Source organism: Hylobates moloch, unplaced genomic scaffold, assembly GCF_009828535.3.
Source record: "Hylobates moloch isolate HMO894 unplaced genomic scaffold, HMol_V3 SCAFFOLD_2, whole genome shotgun sequence".
Taxonomy (NCBI): domain Eukaryota; kingdom Metazoa; phylum Chordata; class Mammalia; order Primates; family Hylobatidae; genus Hylobates; species Hylobates moloch.
The window spans coordinates 80,648,385-80,675,141 of record NW_026652277.1 but is presented as its reverse complement, the minus strand read 5'-3'; the positions used below and the strand labels follow the sequence as shown (position 1 = coordinate 80,675,141).

General features: G+C 36.7%; 1 protein-coding gene across 1 annotated transcript in view; it reads right to left on the bottom strand.

The window, feature by feature from the left end:
- Positions 1–26,757, bottom strand: part of ME1 (malic enzyme 1) — a 231,401-nt gene that overhangs the window by 106,403 nt on the left and 98,241 nt on the right. Inside the window, exons 5-6 of the mRNA XM_032152323.2 lie at positions 22,960–23,121; positions 1,429–1,532 (exon numbers count right to left, since the gene is read on the bottom strand). Coding sequence (XP_032008214.1) covers positions 1,429–1,532; positions 22,960–23,121 — 266 coding nt within the window. The remainder of the gene's footprint in view (positions 1–1,428; positions 1,533–22,959; positions 23,122–26,757) is intronic.

The following is a 26,757-nucleotide window of genomic DNA, read 5'->3' as shown; positions in this document are numbered from 1 at the left end:
CTTACAGTATTATCTATACAATCTCTTGATTAATGTTGCTACTGAGGAAGGTGGATAATTTCAAAACCTTACATGAGTGTTTCACAAGATAAGGCACTTTAAATATGAAAAACTATTAGAAATTAACTGTATTATGTGATCTCAAACAAACTGCAGAGTTTCTCAACTATTTCTATAAATAAGTATAGTTTAATGAAATAGGTCAAATAATTACAATAAATAAATCAAGCATGTGGTTCTAAAATGTAGTCCATACTAATTGGCAAATGTACGCAGCATTAAAACCTTGAGTAATGAGAGGTTCAATGCATTCTAAATGTTGTGCAAGCTGATGAAAGCACTTTCTGCTGTTGGATAGAACTTCTTAAAAATAAACATTATAATAAAAAGAAACCAGAAGTGCATCTCTAGTTACAATTAATTCTAGTGATGACTTTATTTCTAAGAAAAACCAAGGCAACATATGTGTTTTTAAATAGTATGTGGTTTCTGTGGCTACACAGTAACCAAGGGATGACTGTCAGTGTGATAAAATTCTCTTAGAATATATTACTAAATTACGGTGGGAGTCTCTTTTCTGAAAAAAATGGAAAAATTTATAATAGCATCTGGCCCACAACCAAATGCTAACTTGAAAAGATACAGGTTGAGCATCCCTAATCCAAAAATCCAAAATGCCCCAAAATCTGAAACATTTTGAGCGCTGATATGATGCCACAAGTTACCCTGAACACATTATTTTTTTCATTGCATTAATGGTATATTATGTTTTATACTGTTAAGGATTTATGCATGATAAGTGCAAAAATGATTGCTTATTGGCAGCATATAAAATTCAGAATCAGGGATAATGGTGATGCCAAACAACCATACATTGCCCGCATGGGTAGCTGAGACAGTGACATCTTTGCCTCTGATGGTTTGATGTACATAAACTTTGTTTTACACACAAAATTATTTAAACTTTTGTACCAACTCATGCTCAATCCCCACCTCTTTTTCTGCTTTTCCTTTGTGGCTGGTGGTTGACCATAAGAGAGTCAAATAACAGCCACAAAGATGACTGAAGATCAGATTTTATCATCAACCAGAAAGTATAGATTGTCAATAAACACAAAAAGGTTTGCAGGTAATTTAGTCACTGGTCACTGCCTCCTTTACCATAATCATGCATTTCAACAGCCACAGGTTCTAAAGATTCTTGTAAAAAAAAAAAGTATATTCAGGGACAGCAACAGAAATAATCTTTTCTGGATAGACACATGATATTATCATTTGTCCATTAACAGTTATGAGGAAATAGGATATATGCATTTTTCATTCAAATTACTTCTAATTATTAAACCATATTGCATAAATCTTAGATTTTTTAATAGTCTGTTATGTTATTGTTACCGACTAAAATATAGGTAAAATAAAGATACATACTTGGAAGAAACTGCCTCCATGAATTCATCCAAAAAATCATCATATTCAGAACCTCTTACTCTTCTCTGCCGTAGTCCAATGTAGAGTGGATCTTTAAGTAACTCCTATTAAAAAAAGTTACCATAAAAATAGAAATAACTATAACCAAATCATTTATTGAGCCTCAGTTTCTTCATCTGTATAAAAGGGATAAAAATAGAAATAAAATCTTACCATACTGATTCAGAATTAACCTACAGGGTAATTACTTAATGTTACAAAGAATATACCTGTAGTATTTATACACCAAATAAGAAAAATAATTCCTGGTCAGAAGCAGTGGCTCATGCCTGTAATCCCAACATTTTGGGAGGCCGAGGCAGGCGGATCACGAGGTCAGGAGATCAAGACCATCCTGGGTAACACAGTGAAACCCTGTCACTACAAAAATACAAAAATTAGCTGGGTGTGGTGGTGTGCATCTGTAGTCCCAGCTATTTGGGAGCGTGAAGCAGAAGAATCACTTGAACCTGGGAGGTGGAGGTTGCAGTGAGCCGAGATTGTGCCACTGCACTCCAGCCTGGGCGACAGAAGGAGACTCTGTCGCAATAAAAATAAATAAATAAATAAATAAATAAATAAATAAGAAAAATAATTCCTAAATGTTAAAAACATTCTAGATTATTCTGAGGAAAAGAAAAAAAATATTTCATTTGTGTTAATTAGAAAAGTCCAATTCAGACTTTACAGACAAAGGTAATCACACAGAGAAATAACATTTAGTTTTGAAATATTAGCTTAAGGAATGGAAAGATAGCAATTCCTTTCTTAATTTTCCACTTCCAAAAGCAAAATTATCAAACAACGGTTTTATTTTACCTTTACTATGATAGTTAACAGACTTTAAAATAAATTTTTTAGCCTTTACTAGTGTTTTCTTAAATTTTTTAACTTTACACAGTTTAAGTGGTTTCTTAAACTGATATATCTGAGAATGTTGCCCTGTGTAAGTTTTGGAATATATAATATGTAATATCACTTTTATTAAATCAGTTTTGAAATAGAGATATAATTTAAATACAATATAACATACCCATTCATAACAAAAGCTCTCAGTAAACTAGAAGCAGAAAGGAACTTCCTTAACGCAATAAAGGACATCTGTGAAAAACCCACAGCTAATAGCATATTTAGCAGTGAAAGACTGAGTGCTCTTCACTTAAGATAGGGAACAAGACAAGAATATTTACCTTCATCACTTCTACTTTACACTATACTGGAGACCCTAGCTATTACAATAAGGCAAGAAAAAGAAAGAAATATAGATTGAAAAAAAAAAAAGCAAAACTTTTTTTATTTGTACACATATGATTGTGTACATAGAAAATACTAAGAAATCTACCAAAAAAAAAATCCCAGTAGAAAAAAATACATGAATTTAACACAATCACAGGTTATAAAGTAAATACACACAAATCAATTGTACCTCTATACACTTGCAATGGAGAATTAAAAATGAAATAAAATATACAACTCCATTTACAATACCAGCCCAAAATGCAAAATTCATATGGACGTATTTAAGAAAATATGTGTAAGACCTGCACACTGGAAACTACAAAAAAATTGCTGAAAGAAACTCAAAAAGATTTAAATTGGGAATAACTTGCAAAAAATAAAAATGAAAAAAAAAGACCAAAGTGACACTTTCAGTAATCTGGAATAGAGAAAACTGAAACAATGAATTTGTGAATCTGGCTAATGAGAGTTCCAGGCAGAATGCTGACTTGGCTTCTTGTGGCTATATAATAAAGTCTAAAACAGAGAAGAGCTAGAGAAGAAAATGTTCAGTTTGTGAGCAAAATTGAAGGAATACAGAGGACATAGGACTTGCTGGTAAAAGATGTGCATAGTAAAATAAGGTCTTCAAAGATCAAATTAAGTGTGTGGTTTTACTAACTTTTTAAGAAATCTCTGAATGATTTAAAGTGAAGACTAATAGACCACCTTGACTAGACAAAAGGAACTGGTCCTGCAGCACTCTGACATGCCACCCAACATAGGAAGGAGTCCTATTTTGAAAGAATTGTGAATGGAGCCTCTGTCAAATTGAGTAGACTATAATCTGATACAGAGAAGGCCTAAAGAGTTTTTAAGAATATGGTACTATCTTGGATTGTTAAGATAGAGACACTTCAAATGAAAATAATTATCTGGGTCCCCAATTTTCTGTAGTCAGGAAGCAGACTGAGAAAGTTATTCAGCTGCTAATATGGATCATTTCTTATGAAAGAGGAAGGATATTTCAGAGGACAGAGCCAAGAACCCAGAAGGCAAAACCAAAAGCCCAAAAAAGAACAATGAACTACAGAACCACCCTAAGGAAACTGAATGGGCCCTATTCAAAGAATATTCCCCTCTCTTCCCCATGTAGGTGGCCTGGCAACATGTGTCCAGTGAGATTTCAGAATTGCTATGTACCATTTAGAGACATATGATTCCTACTCCTCCAGCTATAAATGAGAATGTTGATGGTGGTTATTCTGTCCCTGCCTCACCACTGTATGTTTGATGCGTGGGAACACAGAAATGAGTTCTACCAAGGAGCAAAACCCAAGAAACCTCATTTGCATCTAGACCAGATTTAGATGACAATATCTTGAACTTTGGACCTGCTGCTATTAGTGGGATGAAACTTTTGAAATCCTAGGATGGTGATGAGCATATTTTGTATGTGGAATGTGACCAATTTCTGAAGAATGAGAACTGATGTGGAGAAAGGCCCAGCTGTGCCAGGCATCCTAGCCTTCCTAGCCATTCCAGTCCAAACTGCCAGCCCACAGAATCGTAAACATTAATAAAACAGTAATTGTTTTAAGCCACTGAGATGGTGATGTTAAGAAGGTTAAACCTTCAGATGTTAAGAATAATCCGAAGAGGAGTTCACTTACAGCCAATAGAAATTATAGCCCAGTTCTTCACACTTGTTGTCCTGTTGTAAGTAGTAATGACAACCTCTGTCATTGTGAAATTGTCTTGGTTTGGCCAATATATCTTACTTATAATGTATTGCATAAGAAGAGTTAAGGATTTCCAGCTAGCTGAAAGTTAACAAGTTATATCATATAAATGTATTTCAGATGAAATGTAAAATCTGAAACCAAGCTCTGCTGTAAAGTGCAGCTGTTCCTTAAGGCATAAAAACTTTAAACAATCTACTGGCAGGCTTCTGAGCAGCTGAAGTTGAAGTGCCAATGTGCTACTAATGGCTGCCAGAATTAAAATACTTTCTCCATGTCTAGAACATATTTAGACTTCTAAAATGTGAATTAGAAAAATAACACAATTGAGAAAAAAATGTTACATTTCCACTTCTCTTTTCTCCCTCCTTTCCCATGTTAATAATTAAAGTATATACCATAAAGAAGTCTGACTACAATGTAGTCGATTACAAAGATTTATGAACAAGATAGAGATTTTGAAGTAAATCAGAAAGTTAAAAAATTATCGATTCCCAAGTAAGACAACCAAATAGGAACAGCTCCAGTCTGCAGCTCCCAGCAAGACCAATGCAGAAGGTGGGTGATTTCTGCATTTCCAATTGAGGTACCCGGTTCATCTCATTGGGACTGGTTAGACAGTGGGTACAGCCCACAGAGGGCAAGGAGAAGCAGGGTGGGGTGTCACCTCACCCAGGAAGTGCAGGGGGTTGGGGAACTCCCTCCCCTAGCCAAGGGAAGCTGTGAGGGACCCTGCCCTGAAGGACCATGCACTCTGGCCCAGATACAACACTTTTCCCACGGTCTTCACAACCCAGAGACCAGGAGATTCCCTTGGGTGCTTACACCACAAGGGCCCTGGGTTTCAGGCACCAAACTGGGCAGTCATTTGGGCAGACACCGAGCTAGCTGCAGGAGTTTTTTTCCATACCCCGGTGGCACCTGGAATGCCAGCGAGACAGAACCGTTCACACCCCTGAAAAGGGGGCTGAAGCCAAGGAGCCAAGTGGTCTTGCTCAGCAGATTCCATCCCCATGGAGCCCAGTAAGCTAAGATCCACTGGCTTGAAATTCTTGCTGCCAGCACAGCAGTCTGACCTGGGACACTCAAGCTTGGTGTGGGGAGGGATGTCCATCATTACTGAGGCTTGAGTAGGCAGTTTTCCCCACAGTGTAAATAAAGCCACTGGGAAGTTCGGACTGGGTGAAGCCCACCGCAGCACCACAAAGCCACTGTAGCCAAACTGCCTCTCTGGATTCCTCCTCTCTGGGCAGGGCATCTCTGAAAGAAAGGCAGCAGCCCCAGTCAGGGGCTTATAGATAAAACTCCTATCTCCCCGGGACAGAACACCTGAGGCAAAGGGCAGCTGTGGGCACACCTTCAGCAGACTTAAACATTCCAGCCTGCTGGCTCTGAAGACAGCAGCAGATCTCCCAGCACAGCATTCGAGCTCTGCTAAGAAACAGACTGCCTCCTCAAGTGGGTCCCTGACTCTTGTGCCTCCTGACGGAGAGACACCTCCCAGCAAGGGTCAACAGACACCTCATACAGGAGAGCTTCCGCTGGCATTTGGCAGGTGCCCCTCTCAGGGGAAGCTTGCAGAGGAAGGAAGAGGCAGCAATCTTTGCTGTTCTGCAGCCTCCGCTGGTGACACTAAGGTAAACAGGGACTGGAGTGGACCTCCAGCAAACTCCAGCAGACCTGCAGAAGAGGGGACTGACTCTTAGAAGGAAAACTAACAAACAGAAAGGAAGAGCATGAACATCAACAAAAAGGATGACCATGCAAAAACTCCGCCCGAAGGTCACCAACAGAGAAGACTAAAGGTAGATAAATTCATGAAGATGAGCAAAAACCAGCACAAAAAGGCTGAAAATTCCAAAAACCAGAATACCTCTTCTCTTCCAAAGGATCACAACTCCTCACCAGCAAGGGAACAAAACTGGATGGAGAATGAGTTTGACTAATTGACAAAAGTAGGCTTCAGAAGGTGTGTAATAACAAACTTCTCCGAGCTAAAGGAGCATGTTCTAACTCAATGCAAGGAAGCTAAGAACCTTGATAAAAGGTTAGAGGAATTGTTAACTGAATAAACAGCTTAGAGAAGAACATAAACAACCTGATGGACCTGAAAAACATAGCACAAGAGCTTCATGAAGCATACACAAGTGTCAATAGCTGAATCAATCAAGTAGAAGAGAGGATATCTGAGATTGAAGATCAACTTAATGAAATAAAGCATGAAACAAGACTAGAGAAAAAAGAATGAAAAGGAATGAACAAAGCCTCCAAGAAATATGGGACTATGTGAAAAGACCAAACCGACGTTTGGTTGGTGTACCTAAAAGTGATGGGGAGAATGGATCCAAGTTGGAAAACACTCTTCAGGATATTATCCAAGAGAACTTCCCCAGCCTAGCAAGACAGGCCAACACTCAAATTCAGGAAATACAGAGAACACCACAAAGATACTCCTCGACAAGAGCAACCCCAAGATGCATAATCGTCAGATCCACCATGGTTGAAATGAAGAAAAAAATTTTAAGGGCAGTGAGAGAGAAGGGTTGGGTTATCCACAAAGGGAAGCCCATCAGACTAACAGTGGATCTCTGCAGAAATCCTGAAAGCCCGAAGAGAGTGAGAGCCAATATTCAACATTCTTGAAGAAAAGAATTTTCAACCCAGAATTTCATATCGAGCCAAGCTAAGCTTCATAAGTGAAGGAGAAATAAAATCCTTTACAGACAAGCAAATGCTGAGGGATTTTGTCACCACCAGGCCTGCCTTACAAGAGCTCCTGAAGGAAGCACTGAATATGGAAAGGAAAAACCGGTACAGGCACTGCAAAAACAAACCAAAATGTAAAGACCATTGACATTATGAGGAGACTGCATCAACTAATGGGCAAAATAACCAGCTAGCGTAATAATGACAGGAGCAAATTCAAACAACAATATTAACCTTAAATGTAAATGGGCTAAATGCCCCAATTGAAAGACACAGACTGGCAAACTGGATAAAGAGTCAATACCCATCAGTGTGCTGTATTCAGGAGACTTATCTCACATGCAAAGACACATATAGGCTCAAAATAAAGGGATGGAGGAAGATTTACCAAGCAAATGCAAAGCAAACAAAACAAAACCAAACCAGGGGTTGCAATTCTGGTCTCTGATAAAACAGACTTTAAACCAACAAAGATCAAAAGAGACAAATAAGGCTATTACATAATGGTAAAGGGATCAATTCAACAAGAAGAACTAACTATCCTAAATACATATGCACCAATACAGGAGCACCCAGATTCATAAAGCAAGTTCACAGAGACCTACAAAGAGACCTAGACTCCAACAAAATAATAGTGGAAGACTTTAACATCCCACTGTCAATATTAGATCAACAAGACAGAAAATTAACATGGATATTCAGGACTTGAACTCAGCTCTGGACCAAGCAGACCTAATAGACATCTACAGAACTTTTCACCCCAAATCAACAGAATATACATTCTTCTTAGCACCACACAGCACTTATTCTAAAATTGACCCCACAGTTAGAGGGAAAAAACTCTTCAGCACATGCAAAAGAAAGGAAATCATAACAAGCACTCTCTCAGACCACAGTGCAATCAAACTAGAACTCAGGATTAATAAACTCACTCAAAACCGCACAACTACATGGAAACTGAACAACCTGCTCCTGAACGACTACTGGGTAAGTAATGAAATTAAGGCAGAAATAAGTAAGTTCTTTGAAACCAATGAGAACAAAGACACAATGTACCAGAATCTCTGGGACACAGCTAAAGCAGTATTTAGAGGGAAATTCATAGCACTAAATGCCCACAGGAGAAAGAGGGAAAGATCTAAAATCGACACCCTAACATCACAATTAAAAGACCTAGAGAAGCAAGAGCAAACAAATTCAAAAGCTAGCAGAAGATGAGAAATAACTAAGATCAGAGCAGAATTGAAGGAGATAAAGACATGAAAAACCCTTAAAAAAATAAATGAATCCAGGAGCTGGTTTTTTGAAAAGATTAACAAAATAGATAGACTGCTAGCCAGACTAATAAAGAAGAAAAGAGAGAATCAAATAGAAACAATAAAAAAATGATGAAGGGGAGATCACCACTGATCTCACAGAAATACAAACTACCATCAGAGAATACTACAAACACCTCTACAAATAAACTAGCAAATAAACTAGAATATCTAGAAGAAATGGATAAATTCCTGGACACATACACCCTCCCAAGACTAAACTACGAAGAAGTCGAATCCCCGAATAGACCAATAACAAGTTCTAAAACTGTGGTAGTAATTAATAGCCTACTAACCAGAAAAAAAAAAAAAAAGCCCAAGATCAGACGGATTCACAGCCAAATTCTACCAGAGGTACAAGGAAGAGCTGGTACCATTCCTTCTGAAACAATTACAAACAATAGAAAAAGAAGGGCTCCTCTCTAACTCATTTTATCAGATCAGCATCATCCTGACACCAAAACCTGACACAACAAAACCTGACACAACAAAACAAGAAAATTTCAGGCCAATATCCCTGACAAACATTGACGCAAAAATCCTCAATAAAATACTTGCAAACCGAATCCAATAACACATCAAAAGCTTATCCACCATGATCAAGTCGGCTTCATCCCTGAGATGCAAGGCTGGTTCAACATATGAGAATCAATAAATGTAATCCATCACATAAACAGAACCAATAACAAAAAACCACGATTATCTCAATAGATGCAGAAAAAGCCTTCGATAAAATTCAACACCGCTTCATGCTAAAAACACTCAATAAACTAGGTATTGATGAAACATATCTCAAAATAATAAGAGCTATTTATGCCAAACCCACAGCCAATATCATACTGAATGGGCAAAAGCTGGAAGCATTCCCTTTCAAAACTGGCACAAGACAAGGATGCCCTCTCTCACCACTCTTATTCAACATAGTATTGGAAGGTCTGGCCAGGGCAATCAGGCAAGAGAAAGAAATAAAGCGTATTCCAATAGGAAAAGAGGACGTCAAATTGTCTCTCTTTGCAGATGACATGATTGTATATTTAGAAAACCCCATTGTCTCAGCACAAAAACTCCTTAAGCTGATAGGCAACTTCAGCAAAATCTCAGGATACAAAATCAATATACAAAAATCACAAGCATTCCTATATACCAATAATAAGCAAATAGAGAGCCAAATCATGAGTGAACTCCCATTCACAATTGCTACTAAGAGAATAAAGTACCTAGGAATACAGCTAACAAGGGATGTGAAGGACCTTTTCAAGAAAAACTACAAACCACTGCTCGAGGAAATAAGAGAGGACACAAACAAATGGAAAAACCTTCCATGCTCATGGATAGGAAGAATCAGTATCGTGAAAATCACCACAGTGCCCAAAGTAATTTATAGATTCAATGTTATTCCCATCAAACAACCATGGACATCCTTCACAGAATTAGAAAAAACTACCTTAAATTTCATATGGAACCAAAAAAGAGCCCATATAGCCCAGACAATCCTAAGCAAAAAAAAACAAAAAAAGCAAAGCAAACCAAAAAAAAAAAAAAACAAAGCTGGAGGCATCATGCTACCTGACTTCAAACTATACTACAAGGCTACAGTAACCCAAACAGCATGGTATTGGTACCAAAACAGATATATAGACCAATGGAACAGAACAGAGGCCTCAGAAATAACACCACATGTCTACAACTATATGATCTTTCACAAACCTGACAGAAACAAGCAACAGGGAAGGGATTCCCTATTTAATAAATGGTGCTGGGAAAACTGGCTAGCCATATGTAGAAAACTGAAACTGGACCCCTTTCCTTACAACTTATACAAAAATTAACTCAATATGGATTAAAGATTTAAACATAAGACCTAAAACCATAAAAACCCTAGAAGAAAACCTTGGGAATACCATTCAGGCCATAGGCATGGGCAAATATTTCATGAGTAAAACACCAAAAGCAATGGCAACAAAGGCAAAATTGACAAATGGGATCTAATTAAAGAGCTTCTGCACAGCAAAGGAAACTATCATCTGAGTGAACAGGCAACCTACAGAATGGGAGAAATTTTTGCAATCTATCCATCTGACAAAGGGCTAATATCCAGAATCTACATGGAACTTAAATTTACAAGAAAAAAAACAAAACACTCCATCAGAAAGTGGGCAAAGGATATGAACAGACATTTTCAAAAGAAGGCATGTATGTGGCCAAAAAACATGAAAAAAAGCTCATCATTACTGGTCATTAGAGAAATGCCAATCAGAACCACAATGAGATATCATCTCACGCCAGTTAGAATGGCAATTGTCAAAAAGTCAGGAAACAACAGATGCTGGAGAGGATATGGAGAAATAGAAACGCTTTTACACTGTTGGTGGGGGTGTAAATTAGTTCAACCACTGTGGAAGACAATGTGGCGACTCCTCAAGGATCTAGAAATAGAAAAATCATTTGACCCAGCAATCCCATTACTGGGTATATACCCAAAGGATTAGAAATCATTCTATGATAAAGGCACATGCATACGTATGTTTATTGCAGCACTGTTCACAATAGCAAAGACTTGGAACCAATCCAAATGCCCATCAATGTTAGACTGGATAAAGAAAGTGTGGCACATATACACCATGGAATACTATGTAGCCATAAAAAAGAATGAGTTCATTTCCTTTCCAGGGACATGGATGAAGCTGGAAACCATCATTCTCAGCAAACTAACGCAGGAACAGAAAACCAAACACTGCATGTTCCTACTCATAAGTGGGAGTTGAACAATGAGAACACATGGACACAGGGAGGGAAACATCACACAGCAGGGCCTGTCAGGGGGTGGGGGTCTAGGGGAGGGATAGCATTAGGAAATACCTAATGTGGATGACGGGTTGATGGGTGCAGCAAACCACCATGACACATGTGTACCTATGTAACAAAGCTGCATGTTCTGCACATGTATCCCAGAACTTAAAGTATATAAAAAAATTCTTCCAATCATAATAATGTCCCTGTCAAAAATTAGTTTTTTTAATTTCATAATTTTAATTAAGATAATTAAGGCTTGAATAATTAGTGCATTCTCAGAGATTTGGCTGACAAAAAAAATAGTATCTACAATAAGCAATTTAACAACATTATTCCATTTTGATAATGTTTCCACAGACAAAGTAGACTGGCACAGAAGTGATATTAATTTACTGGATTAAAAACTTCTTATGGCCAGAAGCAAACACTCAATAGATCACTGTTAGAGAATAAACACTTGGTATTAAGGAAGCGCTTAAAAAAGGGTGGAACTTCTTTAGTACTAGGTGTTACGCTAAATGCATGTGGTGCCACTGAAGACTTATGAAAATTTACAAGCCTGAGAAAAGGAAAAAGATTGGGGAAAAAGTAAGGAGCAAGACATATGGAAATATAGGAGAGCTCAAAAAAGGAGATAAGGAGGGTATATGTTGGTAATTATACTAATTATCTTACTATTAACATTATCTCAATTCTGGGCCCTTCAGAATTTATAACTGAAGCATCCATTTATTTGAAGCTAATAGTAATCATTATCAAATCTCACCTTGTTTTTGTCTCCAACATTTCTATCTTTACAATCTGACATGTCTGAGAATTTAAAAATATTGTCTTAATATTAGAAGTATTTGTGTCATCAAAAAAGCAGTATTTGTTTATCAGAAATGTTTGAGAGCACTGAAAAGTTAAATGAAAACCAAAGAATACCAATAATCTCTACCTGTTCAGAACTACCCGACATTAGCACCTTGATGTATATTCTTCCAGGTCCTTTTCTTCGTATCTATGTATACATAAGATTATCTGTCCAAATTTGGGATGATAACATACAGTATATTTTAACCTCTTTTCACAAAGGAATATATGATGAAAGTTTTTGTGTCAATAGACAAACATCTGTATTTGTACTCTGCTCTCCTAGAATGTATGAACAAATTAACAGCACCTCATCACACCTCCAGTGGTATATAATAAGTATGTCTATTTTGTTGCAGTCTCAAATAAGCTATCTTTTCATATCATGCCTATATCATGAAACATACATATAAATATATAATAAGTTACAATAAATTCATATCTATACCTGCTATATGTGTGTCTCTGTGTAGCACGTAGGCACAAAACTGTTCTCAAGTAGCATTCATTTATATTTCTTTTATATTACTGTTGTGCATTTTTTCATAAGTTTATTGACCATTTTTATTTCTTCATTTGTAAATTATCTGTGTCCATATGTCCTTAGGCAATTTGTATACTGGATATTTGACGTTTTCTTACTTAAAGTGTTCTCTTTTTTTTATGTCTTCTTTTAAAATTATTTTTTAGAGACAAGCTCTCATTCTGTTGTCTATCCTGTAGTGCAGTGGCATGATCATAAACAGCTCACTGTAGCCTCGAACTCCCAGACTCAAGGAATCCTCCCGCCTTGGCCTCCCAAGTAACTAGGACTACAGGCACCATACCTGGCTAATTTTATTTTAATTTTTGCAGACACAAGGTCTTGCTTATGTTGCCCAGGCTGGTCTTGAACTCCTGGGCTCAAGTGATCCTCCCACCTCAGCCTCCCAAAGTGTTGGGATTACAGGTGTGAGTCACTGAGCCTAGTCTAATATTCTCTTACTGACGTGAAAGTATTCTTTAAATATTAAGAACATTATACACCTTTATCTTCTACACTAATGTAACTATTCCTCATTTTAGCATTTATTTTTAAACTCTATAATCTACAGAAAATTATTTTCTTTGTTACCATTTCTCATTTTTTGTTATGGATTCTATAAAGAAATAATATATAACTTTTGCTGTTTTGTTGGCTCATGTCATCAATAAGAATAAGCAAAGTAACCATCACATTCAGGAAAGAGTCTAAAACCAGTACCACTAAAATGTCAGCATGCATATGAGCTGGCATGATTATTAAAAAGTGCTGGAAATAAAAATGATTAAAATTTAGTTGTGATTCAGTATGTCTGGAGCAGGGTGCAAAATTCTGCCTTCTTAACACATGCCCCTGATAATTCTGAAGTGGTGAGAACTTGTATTATTAAGTTATTTCAAACTTGTATTATTAAGTTAAAATAAAACCATTCTACTTCCTACTAGGTTTCTGTCTCATTTAAATAAATTTTCTATTTTGTTCCGTATAACCAGTATTTCTAAAATTTACCTCAAAATTTCAAGGAGTTCCTGCTAGTTATAGTGTGTATAAAATCAAACTAAAGAAAGACCCCATTCTCTTTCCCAAGGCACTAGTGTAGTGTCTCAGGAAATAGATAAATAAATTTTTGATAAAATCTATTACGATCATCTAATTTAGAGAAGGTGGGGCAAAATGAGACCACAAAGAGCAAGCAAATGAAACTCCAAGCCAAAATCCTGGGAGTTGAGAATTTTCTTCTCTCCCCTGGCTTTACTAATGATGACTGGTATTCATTCCAGTACAGGATCACTTGTCTGAAGTGGCAAGGGTACACTGTACACATCAGAGGCCAGACTAAACATAAAACTAGACACAGAAAAGCTGAGACCTGGAGCAATGGTTTAATAAGCAAAGAATAACTATGCAGAAACGACATTCTCCTACTCATTCTGCCCGTGACCTCTTGAGGACTGACCATGTGCTATGAGTTGAATGGTGTTGCCCCCAAATTCGTATGTTGAATCCCTAATCCCAGTACCTCAGAATGTGACACATTTGGAGACAGAGTATTTAAAGAAGTAATTAAGTTCAATGAGGTCATTCTTGTGGGCCCTAATCCAATATGACTGGTCCTTTTAAGAAGAGGAAATTGGCTGGGTGCAGTGGCTCATGTGTGTAATCCCAGCACTTTGGGAGGCTGAGGCGGGTGGATCATGAGGTCCGGAGTTTAAGACCAGCCTGGCCAAGATGGTGAAACCCCATCTCTACTACAAATACAAAAATTAGTCAGGTGTGGTGGTGGGCACCTGTAATCCCAGCTACTCAGGAGCTGAGGGACAGAATTGCTTGAACCCGGGAGGTGGAGGTTGCAGTGAGCTGAGATCATGCCACTGCACTCCAGCCTGGGCGACAGAGCGAGACTCCATCTCAAAAAAAAAAAAAAAGAGGAAATTAGGATACAGATGTACACAGAAGAAAAACTGTATGAAGACACCAGAGGAAGATGGACATCTATAAGTCAAGGGCACAAACCACAGAAGAAACCAACCCTACCAACACATTGATCTTGGACTTCCAGCCCCCAGAACTGTGAGAAAATAAATTTCTGTCGGTTAAGCCACCTAGTCTATGGCACTTTGTTACAATAACCCTAAAAAAACGAATATCCCATATAACACATGAAAAGGTTCTTTAAGACATAATACTGTCCAAACGAGCATGAAGGGAACACAAGGAACATCTGCTCAAATTATTTTTAGTCAAATAGCAAGCCTCAATATTAGTCATATACAAGAAAAATAGACATATAATCAACATAATTTCTACAAAAAGATTTGGCAACAGCAAAAAAAAAGAAGGAATTAAACATGATATGCTCTAAAGAAAATTTACTTCAGGTAACAAGTAAACTTTATACAGCAACTGCATCACCATTAAAGAAAATGTGGACTGTGAAATAATAGATGAAAGATGAGATGAAAATATAAACACAAACACCCTACCTAATTTAATACTTAGTATTATTAACTTAAAGAATAAGAGTATTTTCCACCTGAACAAAATCAAAATGGCCATTATTTTAAAGTTAAAAAAACAATAGATGTTGGCACCATGTGGTGAAAAGGGAAAACTTATACATTGTTATTGGGAATGTAAATTAGTACATCATCTATGGAAAACAATATGGCGATTTCTCAAAGAACAAAAAGTAGATCTACTATTCAATCCAGCAATCCCACTACTGGGTATCTACCCAAAGGAAAAGAAGCCATTATATCAAAAAGACCCCTGCACATGTATGTTTATGACAGCACAATCCACAATTGCGAAGATATGATCAACCTCAAGTGCCCAACAACCAATGAGTGGATAAAGAAAATTTTCACATATATATCATAGTATACCACTCAGCCATACGAAAGGATAAAACAATGTCCTTTGCAGCAACTTGGATGAAACTGGAGGCTATTAACCTAAATGAAATAACTTAGGAATGGAAGACCAAACACTGCATATTTTCACTTATAAGAGGGAGCTAAGCTATGGGTACACAGGAGTATACAAAGCAGTATAATGGACACTGGAGACTCAGATGGGAGGAGGGTAGGAGGTAGGTAAAGGATAAAAAATGACCTATTGGGTACAATGTTTTTCAGGTGATGGGTACACTAAAAGCTCAGAGTTCACCATTATATAATTCATCCACGTAACCAAAAACCACTTGTACCCTTAAGGCTATTAAAATAAAAAATTAAAATTAAAAAATAAGAATATTTTTTAGCCAAGTACTTCTGTGTACTTCTGTTTTGGTGTCTTAGTTCCTTAAATTTCCTTTAGTTGAAAGCTGCAGAAGCTTAAAAGCAGTCAGGCAAGTGTATCTTTATGGCAAGTGAAGACTGTCATATTAACTGGCAGCTAACTCTGTTTCTATTTTCATTACTATCCAGTACATGTAGGTATGATAAAAGAGGTAAACATTTATAATTTGTATTAAAAGGGGATTTACTTTTATTAAAATTTGCTAGGTGGTTCTGGATAAGAAACTAAGTGATATTATCAAGCAGTTTCTATATTTTTATTATGAAGTGTAAAACTATGCAGAGATTCAAAAAAGCAATTAAGATTAAAAATTAGTACTACATGAACATTTTGACTAAAATCAGTTTTCCATATGTGAAACTGCCACTACATAAAAACACCATTACATTTTAAACGAACTCATAGACTCAGTCATAATTAAGTTTTCCTTCCTGTCTTCTCAGTAAAGCAGCAGTGAAAGAATAAATACAAAAAAACAAAATGTCAGAATGAATAAAATAAGAACATTATGAGTGGCAACTCAGTTGATTCCAAATATTTTTCTATTCTTCACACACATTATGAGTTAAAGACCATAAAAATTTAGATTAGGATGTTTTACAGGTTACAATATTACTAACATATTTTGAACAAGAGCTCAAACAGAGAAAGTAATATGTTGGAGCATTTCTATCTATTTTAAGCAACAGAAAAGTTAATCCAGAATCTTAAACAACTTCTATTTTTATCCTGAAAAGTACTGTATTGCTAACGGAATACAATTGATATGTGTAGCCTAAAAGTCAATAAAATTAAGGGCAAATTGAGTCAAAGATGAAAACATATTTTGCTTAATAAATGCAACACACCTTGATCAGTTTTTGGAAAAAAAAACTTGCCCCAAAATTAATTATTCTGATTAACCAAATAATATGTAACTATTTCTTTGCTTAGAAATGTCAAATACTATATAACATTAGCAGAATGGCAGAATAGAATATTGTTGCTACTGTGAATGAGTTAATTTTTAACTGGTTATTACAAGCACATAGAAAAACTATTAAGTTTTGAATATTTGTTTTATAAGCAGCCACTTTACTGAGCGCTATAATTTGACCACAGTATTTTTTAGCTGGTTTTCTTGGGTTTCAGTAATAGATAAACATATTACCTATAAATAATGATAATTTTGTCTTTTCCTATCAGTTATATCTCCTTTGTTTTATTGTCTTATTACAGAGTCTAGAATTTTCTGAATAATAAAAAAGAAAACAGCAGTGATAACGGGTGTCCTGTCTTTTAAAATAATGCCTCTAATATATCACCATTAATTATGATGTAGCTAATGGTTTGAATAGATTTCAAACATTATTTCAACATTAAAATATTCTGCAAGATTTTACTTGCCAATATTTTATAAAGAACTTTTGCTTCTACATTTATGTTCACATGAGGTAACATTTACCAAGTGCTTACAAAATGCCAATCACAATTTTAAGCATTCTAAATGTATTAAACCATGACAGCTCTATGAGGTAAGTACTCACTTTACATGAGCAAAACACAGAAATACCACTAGTAAGTGGTGAAACTGGGAGGATGGGTAAATATGAGACTAATTAGCAATTTCTTGTTATGTGCTATTTTCTTTTTACCAGGTTTGGATATCAAGGTTATGCTCTTTTTAAAAACTGAAATGTTAAGCTGTCAATTTTAATATGCTCTAGGACAGTTTATATAGCATAGGAACTATATTTCCTTAAAAGCTTGATCAAATCCTTAATCTTATCTGAGCTTAAAACTTAATTCTGCTTAATTAACAACAAAATTTACATCTATTTTCCTTTTTGTCTGTTTGCCTCCTATATTTGGACTCTCGTGACAGCTGACAAGCATTCAACTTTGAATAAGGGCCTAATCCTTTTATCTAGTAGCTCAGCGACCATAACTGAGAGTCACCGGGTGAAGGCTGGCCATGCCAGAAAGACTAACCATGTGATCTGGGGTAGGGCCGTTGCGTCATACAGTATCGGTCAACCTGGAGACTGAGTTCAACCACCTGGGCAATCAATCAATCAATCAATCATGACTAGGTAATGGAGCCCCAATAAAACTTTGAACAGTGGGACATATGTTGATATTTCATATCCATACTGGGAGGATGACATGTCCTGATTTTATAGGAAAATGGACACTTCACATTTGGGACTCTTCTAGACTCTTCCCTGTGCATCTCTTCTTTTGTGAGATTTTAATGTGTATCTTTCACCCATAATACACTGTAACTGTGAGTACAATAGCTTTCAGTGAGTTTTTTGAGTCTTAGCAAATTATCAAGCCTGAAGTTGGTTTTAGGAAGCTCTTCAACTTGCAGTTGATGTCAGAAATGAGGACAGTGTTGAAGAGTACGTATACCTGTAAATTTTGTAGTTTAACTCTGGGTACAGCTAAACTACCTTTTATAAAGGGAACAAATAATTTACTCTCCTTTTAGAACAAGAACTCTAGTTGATCATTTACTAGTATACATTTTTACAATGAAATTCCCAAAATATGATTTATTTAAAAAGACAAGATATAAGAAGATAACAGTAATGCAGAGTTTAAGACTAAGAATGAGGCAGGAGAATAGGGTCTGGAGGCAGGGAATCTAAGGCCGTTTCGCACTGACTTCCTAGAACAAAATTGAAAGGAAAACCCTAACTTTCTACGCCTAAGTAACAAAATGACCAGAGGCTACTCCCTTTGCAAACCCCTACCTTTTCTGCTGGCAGATGAGAAATTGGAAGTACCTCTGAATGGTTGGTTTTTGCAACCAATCAGGCGTTTGCATAGGAGTGTAACTTTGTAACTTCACATCAGCCTCTGATTGTTTGTTGTCCCCAACGAATCACACTGACTGTGGACCAAGTCTTCGTTTGCATAGAAGGGTAGCCTCGGATTGGTTGCTTTCCACAACCAATCAGATGTTTGCTAGGAGTGTGACCTTTGTAACTTCACTTCAGCCTCTGATTGGTTGCTTTCTGCAGGCACCATTCATTTAAATGGGGTGAACACCAATTGGCCAATGGGAAACCTCCAGGGGGTATTTGGACCTGAGAAGATTCCGTATCCAGGTCCTTGAGCAGCTGCTCCGGCCTGCTCCCACCCTGTGGAGTGTGCTTTCATTTTCATTAAATCTCTGCTTTTCTTGCTTTATTCTTTCTTTGCGTTGTGTGTTTTGTCCAATTCTTTGTTCACCGGTAACAAGAGTATATAATAATTATCAGAGAATTGGTTTGCTAAATGCCTTCAAAAGGCTTTACCAAAGAAAGCAATTAATACATACTGCAACGAGTTCCACGTGTATCTCCTCTTCTAGATTCAGAGCATCCTGCTGGCCAAATCTAGTTTCTTACTCCGATATTATCTAGGATTTGCTTAGGCTTTGATGGATAGCAGATATTCAATACTTTTTAAAAATTTGTTTATTTGATACATAAATTCGTATATTTTTATGGGGTACATGTGATACTTGGTTACATGCATGGAACGTGTAATGATCAAGTCAGGGTATTTAGGGTGTCCATCATCTTGGGTATTTTTTCTTTTCTTTTCTTTTTTTTTTTTTTGAGACATAGTTTTGCTGTTGTTGCCCAGGCTGGAGTGCAATGTCATGATCTCAGCTCACTGCAACCTCCGCCCCGGGTTCAAGCGATTCTCCTGCCTCAGCCTCCCGAGTAGCTGGGATTACAGGCATGCGCCACCATGCCCAACTAATGTTGTATTTTTAGTAGAGACAGGTTTTCTCTATGTTACTCAGGCTGGTCTCAAACTCCCAACCTCAGGTGATCTGCCCACCTTGGCCTCCCAAAGTTCTGGGATTACAGGCGTGAGCCACCGCCCCCGGCCACCTTGCATATCATTTCTATGTGTTGGTAGCATTTCAAGTCTTCTCTTCTAGCTATTTTGAAATATACAATACAATGTTGGTAACTGTAGTCACCCTACTCTGCTATCAAACATTAGAACTTATTCCTTCAATTGACATATTTGTACCCATTAACCAACCTCTCTTCATCCTCCCACCCCCTACCCGGACATACACACACCCTTCCCAGCCTTTGGCAACTATCATTCTACTCTCTACTTCCATGAGATCAACGTTTTTAGCTTGGGTGTGAGAACATGGGATATTTGTCTTTCTGTGCCTGGTTTATTTCACTTAACATAATGAGTAGGTACTCAGTGTTGATTTGATTCAATTAAATCTACCAAATGCAATTTGAGGAGTTTCAGAAAGGTCTCTCAAAGACCTTTGTCACTTTCAAAGTGACAAAGGTATTCTCCGGTGACCTGTCAAAGAGTTAAAGGTTCACCATTCACTTAATTTTCTTCCCTTAATATTCCTGAAAGTCCAATGGCAGTAAGCAAAATCTCTACAAATAATACACAGCATTTTAACAGTAGATTCATTTAGATAATCAGATTATTTTCTAATTATCAGCTTAAAAGTTTTGAAATGTAGTATGAACCAGACATGTCTTAATAAAAAGAGAGAGAAAAAGCTAGATCTAAAGCTGGGTAAAGTAAGAAATTTCGTGAAGCATAGGTGGATGGGTTCTGCAGGCTGAGGAAGTAAGATAATGGATAGAAATGTAATGACATAAAAGCAATGAATATCAAAAGAGGAAAGAAGCATACGCTAAACAGAGATAATGTGGAAAATTCAAGACAACCATCAATTTGGCTATTTTAAGACCTACTTTCATGAAATCAACTCTTTCATATAATACAATCTCTCACATGAAATCAACTCTTTCATATAATACAATCTATCAATGCAAGAGTCCTAGTGTTACAGTTTCACTAGTGCACAGCTTTTTAATGTCCACATTATACAAACAATCTCAACAAATGGCCAAGGTTTAAAACTGTTTAAAACTTCACTGTTATCCCAGTGAAGCAGGAGGATTGTTTGATACCAGGAGTTCAAAACCAGCCTGGGCAACATACATAGCAAGACCCCATCTAAAAAAAAAAGTTAAAAAAAATTAGATTGGTGTGGTGGTGCACACCTGGAATCCTAGCTACTCTAAAGGCTGAGGCAGGAGGACCACTTGGGCTCAGGAGTTTAAGGCTGCAATAAGCTATGATAGTGCCACTGCACTACAGCCTGGGTGGCAGTGTAACATCCTATCTCTTATTAAAAAAAAGCCAAATTCTAACATTTTTGCATGTCTGTTTTGTCATTATATATTCCTCCTCATTTCTCCACAGAATTTTTAAGATATATTATATATTTTTGTGATTTTAAAAATTTGAGTTCAATGTAACAAAAAATTAGCCAGCTGTGGTGGCATGTAACTGTAGTCCCAGCTACTTGGGAGGCTGAGGTGGGAGAATCACATGAGCATGGGAGATTGAAGCTGCAGTGAGCCACGATCATGACAGTGCACTCTAGCCTGGGCAATGGCAGTGAGACCCTGTCTTAAAGAAAATAAAAAAATAGGCCGGGTGCAGTGGCTCACGCCTGTAATCCCAGCACTTTGGGAGGGCAAGGTGGATGGATCACGAGGTCAGGAGATCGAGACCATCCTGGCTAACATGGTGAAACCCCCCCTTTACTAAAAATACAAAAAATTAGCCGAGCATGGTGGCATGTGCCTGTAGTCCCAGCTACTCAGGAGGCTGAGGCAGGAGAATCGCTTGAACCCGGGAGGCGGAGGTTGCAGTGAGCAGAGATCAGCCACTGTACTCCAGCCTGGGTGACAGAGTGAGACTCCATCTCAAAAAAAAAAAAATCAAAAAATAATAAATAAACTATTTTATTTCAATGCAACTTATCACAGAACAATTTTAAAAATATATTTTAAAAATAAAGTAGAAATGTATTTATTTTATTTTAATTTAAATTTTTTAGAGCAGGGTCTCACTCTGTAGCCCAGGCTGTAATCCAATTGCGCGATCATGGCTCACCGCATCCTGAATCTCCTGAGTTCACGCAATGCTCCTACCTTCTAGCCTCCTGAGTAGCTAGGACTGTAGGTACACACCACCTCTCCTGGCTTAAAGAGGAAATGTTAATGTTCAATGTATACACATAATTTTAGGACAATTGTTTAAAGAGGTGAGCTTTGATAATTTCTAAGCCATTTCTATTGGTATTAGAAAAGAAAATGCCAGATAAGCAATGTGTTTTTATCAAAATGTATCCTTTGGTAAAGGTTAAATGAGCATTCATGCACAGATCAAGTTAAATATTGTAACTTTGTATGTGTAGGTTAAAAACATAACTGTTTAAGTCACTATCGTAAATATATTTTTGCTCAAGCAAAAATATATTTCACATTACTTACAGATCAAAAGTTGTATCTTCAATTGTTTTAGAAGGAGACAAAGAAAATAAACATAATGCACGTATGTATGTGTGTCAAGGTCTTATTTGATGATATATCTGTTTCAGACCTAGGTAAATAACTTTTTAAAAGTTCATCCTTAACTGACTATTCTCTTTCATTTCTATTTCAGAGAATTCTATGTTTAACTTCTAGTATCCAGTTAGCTAGCTAATCCTAAATATTACCAGTAAAGGATGAGCAAAAAGAAAGCAGTACTTAACATCTGGCTTTAAGATTCTAAAATATAAAGTCATGAATGAGAAAAGTTAAACTCCAAATGATCTACTTTAGGTACAATACGGTTTTTAAAACAAGAATATTTCAGACTGATTAAATTTAATAAATCCCATGGGATTAGTTCCTACATAATAAAAAATAATAATTTTTAAAACTATTGTCTTAAAAGTAAAACATACACTCTATAGAACAATGGTGTAAATACATATCAAAGCATCATAAGGCACTAGGGAAGTAGATAAAAGATTAATCACGTTATAAAGATGGGAAAAGGAGAAGACGTGAAGTAATTTTCTTATAATAGTAAAGGGCAGATTTGGAGAGAGAGAGAGAACCAGACAAAAAAGAATGAATTTTATGAAGTTCCTGGAATAAGTTCAAAACGCAAGAATTGATGCCATTTTTAAAGGTACATAGCTGCCTTATAGACGTAAATTATTTACCTCATTTTCAGTTCCCACATCCAGAATGACAGGCAGACATTCTTGAGGATTCATCCCTCCGCAAGCTGTATATAGAGCCAATTTACCCACAGGGATGCCCATTCCATTACAGCCAAGGTCTCCCAAGCCAAGAATACGCTCTCCATCAGTCACCACAATGGCCTAGAAAAAAAAAATTACCTATTAACAAGTTTTCACAAATCCTGAGACACAATTTCTGACTGTATTTCTGAAGTTACTACTAGTGAAATATTAAGCTGTTAAAAACCAGAAATTGAATATATATGAAAAAGATTTTATAAATTGTAATTGTGGGAGAACAGGGTGAAGAAATGCACTTGATTTATAAATATGCTTAATTAGGTTATTGAAAAAAGAAGGGCCAGTGTGTATATAAAGATTCAAACATACCAAATAACTTAAGTTTTCAATCAAGAGGAGCAAGTGGGTAAAGTATAGGGAAATAAGAGCTCAGACTGGGAACCCAAAGAAACGTAGGGTGGTTTTGAGCAAGAGAGTGTCCTTAGTAAAGTACTGCATAGTTACTGAAGAGATTGAGGAGGTTATACCTCTGCCCTAAATACTCTGATCTTTAGTTTATGCATCCTGGCACTATCCTCCTATTTTTACAACAATCTGAGCCATTCTCCTTAACTCCTATAATCACTTGATATCTTTGAAACATGTCCAGTACAGTCTGCTACTTCTCTTACCTGAAAATTTTCCACTAGACTTAATGAATTTTTTCCTTCCTTCCTTCCTCCTTCCTTCCTTCCTTGTTTTTTCTTTTTTTTTTCTTTTTTCCAAGACAGAGTCTTGCTCTTTCGCCCAGGCTGGAGTGCAGTGGCACATTCTCAGCTCACTGCAACATCTGCCTCCCAGGTTCAGGCAATTCTCCTGTCTCAGCCTCCAAAGTAGCTGGGATTATAGGTGCCCACCACCACGCCCAGCTAATTTTTGTATTTTTAGTAGAGACAGGGTTTCACCATGTTGGCCAGGCTGGTCTCAAACTCCTGACCTCGTGATCCACCCGTCTCAGCCTCCCAAAGTGCTGGGATTACAGGCATGAGCCACCACCGTACCCAGCCTGTTTAGTTTATTTCTAATTAACTTGAATATTTATGAAGCATACACTTTACATTACATGGAATTAAAATGTGGAGATTTTAATTCCATGTAATTTGATATCATTATTGAACATATTTGAGATTCATGTCAATTATATGAATTTAAACAAAACCAATCTTATGAAACACAATTCATTAAATAGTCCACAAACTGCTACACTCATCATAGTCAGAGAAACGTCGGAAAACGTCAGTTATTTGGCCTTGGGTGAATTTAAGCTTCTGTTTCTTATTGGTAAATTAGGAGTAATAAATGTACTTTTCACAGTAGCTGTATAAAATTGGGTACCAGGTCTTTTTGCTTACCACTGTACATCAGCACCTAGTACAGCATTTGGCACACAGTAAACAATCAATAAACATTAGTAAATTGAATAAAACTATGATTACATAAAATGAAATCATGATATATAAAGAACCACAGTACCTGGTACATTACAAATTCTTAAAAATTTATAGCTCTTATTACTATTATTTCATCAGAGCTAATTATAAAGTTATAGCATTTTAGATGTAAAGAGAAATCTAAAGTATATTCCATCTATTCCTCTTATTTTATAAATTAGTTAACTGAAAAATCAGAGAACTGAAATAATTTGCCTAAGGTGATTTACTTGGTTAATATCAAAGAACCAGAAACCCACATATGTTAATTCCTAGTACAGTGCTCTTTTCACCATACCACATTGCAGAATATATTTTAAAATATACTTCTAAGATATTTTATTTAATTTCCTGTTCACTTATATTATTCAGCTCTTGAAAAATTGTCTTAAAAGCAAATACATTTGGGAGGTAGGTGAAAATCACTTTTGCATATTCTATACATTTGTCTTTGGAAGATTTTCCACGTCAAATAGCAATGGATCCATATGTGATGCTCTTTTGGAGGAAGCGATCTGATACTACTGGGTTAACTTAGCCCTGATTTAAGGCAAAAAAGATAAATACTGCAGAGAACTATAACTTTGCTTTTTAAATTAAATTAAGGCCAAATTTTCAAAGTCCTAATACTTCTAATGTGTATTTAACAGACAGTTTTATTTATTGCATTACCACAAATAGAGGTACTTTTACATATCATTGATAATATATACTTTTATGAATGTGATCTTTACATAGGTAAAGTCCAGTTGGCCTGCCTATACTTACAAATTTTTTTTTTTTTTTTATGGTCATCATCTGTTTCGTTGGTTTTATTTTAACAAACTTTATATTTTAGAGAAGTTTTTGTTTGTTTGTTTGTTTGTTTTGTTTTGTTTTGTTTTTTCTTTTCCATAATTTTTTTTTTTTATTATACCTTAGGGTTTTAGGGTACATGTGCACAATGTGCAGGTTTGTTACATATGTATCCATGTGCCATGTTGATTTCCTGCACCCATTAACTCGTCATTTAGCATTAGGTGTATCTCCTAATGCTGTCCCTCCCCCCTCCCCCCACCCCACAACAGTCCCCGGAGTGTGATGTTCCCCTTCCTGTGTCCATGAGTTCTCATTGTTCAATTCCCACCTATGAGTGAGAACATGCGGTGTTTGGTTTTTTGTCCTTGCGATAGTTTACTGAGAATGATGTTTTCCAGTTTCATCCATGTCCCGACAAAGGACACGAACTCATCATTTTTTATGGCTGCATAGTATTCCATGGTGTATATGTGCCACATTTTCTTAATCCAGTCTATCGTTGTTGGACATTTGGGTTGGTTCCAACTCTTTGCTATTGTGAATAGTGCTGCAATAAACATACGTGTGCATGTGTCTTTAGAGCAGCATGATTTATAGTCCTTTGGGTATATACCCAGTAATGGGATGGCTGGGTCAAATGGTATTTCTAGTTTGAGATCCCTGAGGAATCGCCACACTGACTTCCACAATGGTTGAACTAGTTTACAGTCCCACCAACAGTGTAAAAGTGTTCCTATTTCTCCACATCCTCTCCAGCACCTGTTGTTTCCTGATTTTTTAATGATGGCCATTCTAGCTGGTGTGAGATGGTATCTCACTGTGGTTTTGATTTGCATTTCTCTGATGGCCAGTGATGATGAGCATTTCTTCATGTGTTTTTTGGCTGCATAAATGTCTTCTTTTGAGAAGTGTCTGTTCATGTCCTCTGCCCACTTTTTGATGGGGTTGTTTGTTTTTTTCTTGTAAATTTGTTTGAGTTCATTGTAGATTCTGGATATTAGCCCTTTGTCAGATGAGTAGGTTGCAAAAATTTTCTCCCATTCTGTAGGTTGCCTGTTCACTCTGATGATAGTTTCTTTTGCTGTGCAGAAGCTCTTTAGTTTAATGAGATCCCATTTGTCAATTTTGGCTTTTGTTGCCATTGCTTTTGGTGTTTTAGACATGAAGTCCTTGCCCACGCCTATGTCCTGAATGGTATTGCCTAGGTTTTCTTCTAGGATTTTAATGGTTTTAGGTCTAACATATAAGTCTTTAATCCATCTTGAATTAATTTTTGTATAAGGTGTAAGGAAGGGATCCAGTTGCAGCTTTCTACATATGGCTAGCCAGTTTTCCCAGCACCATTTATTAAATAGGGAATCCTTTCCCCATTTCTTGTTTTTGTCAGGTTTGTCAAAGATCAGATAGTTGTAGCTATGCAGCATCATTTCTGAGGGCTCTGTTCTGTTCCATTGATCTATGTCTCTGTTGTGGTACCAGTACCATGCTG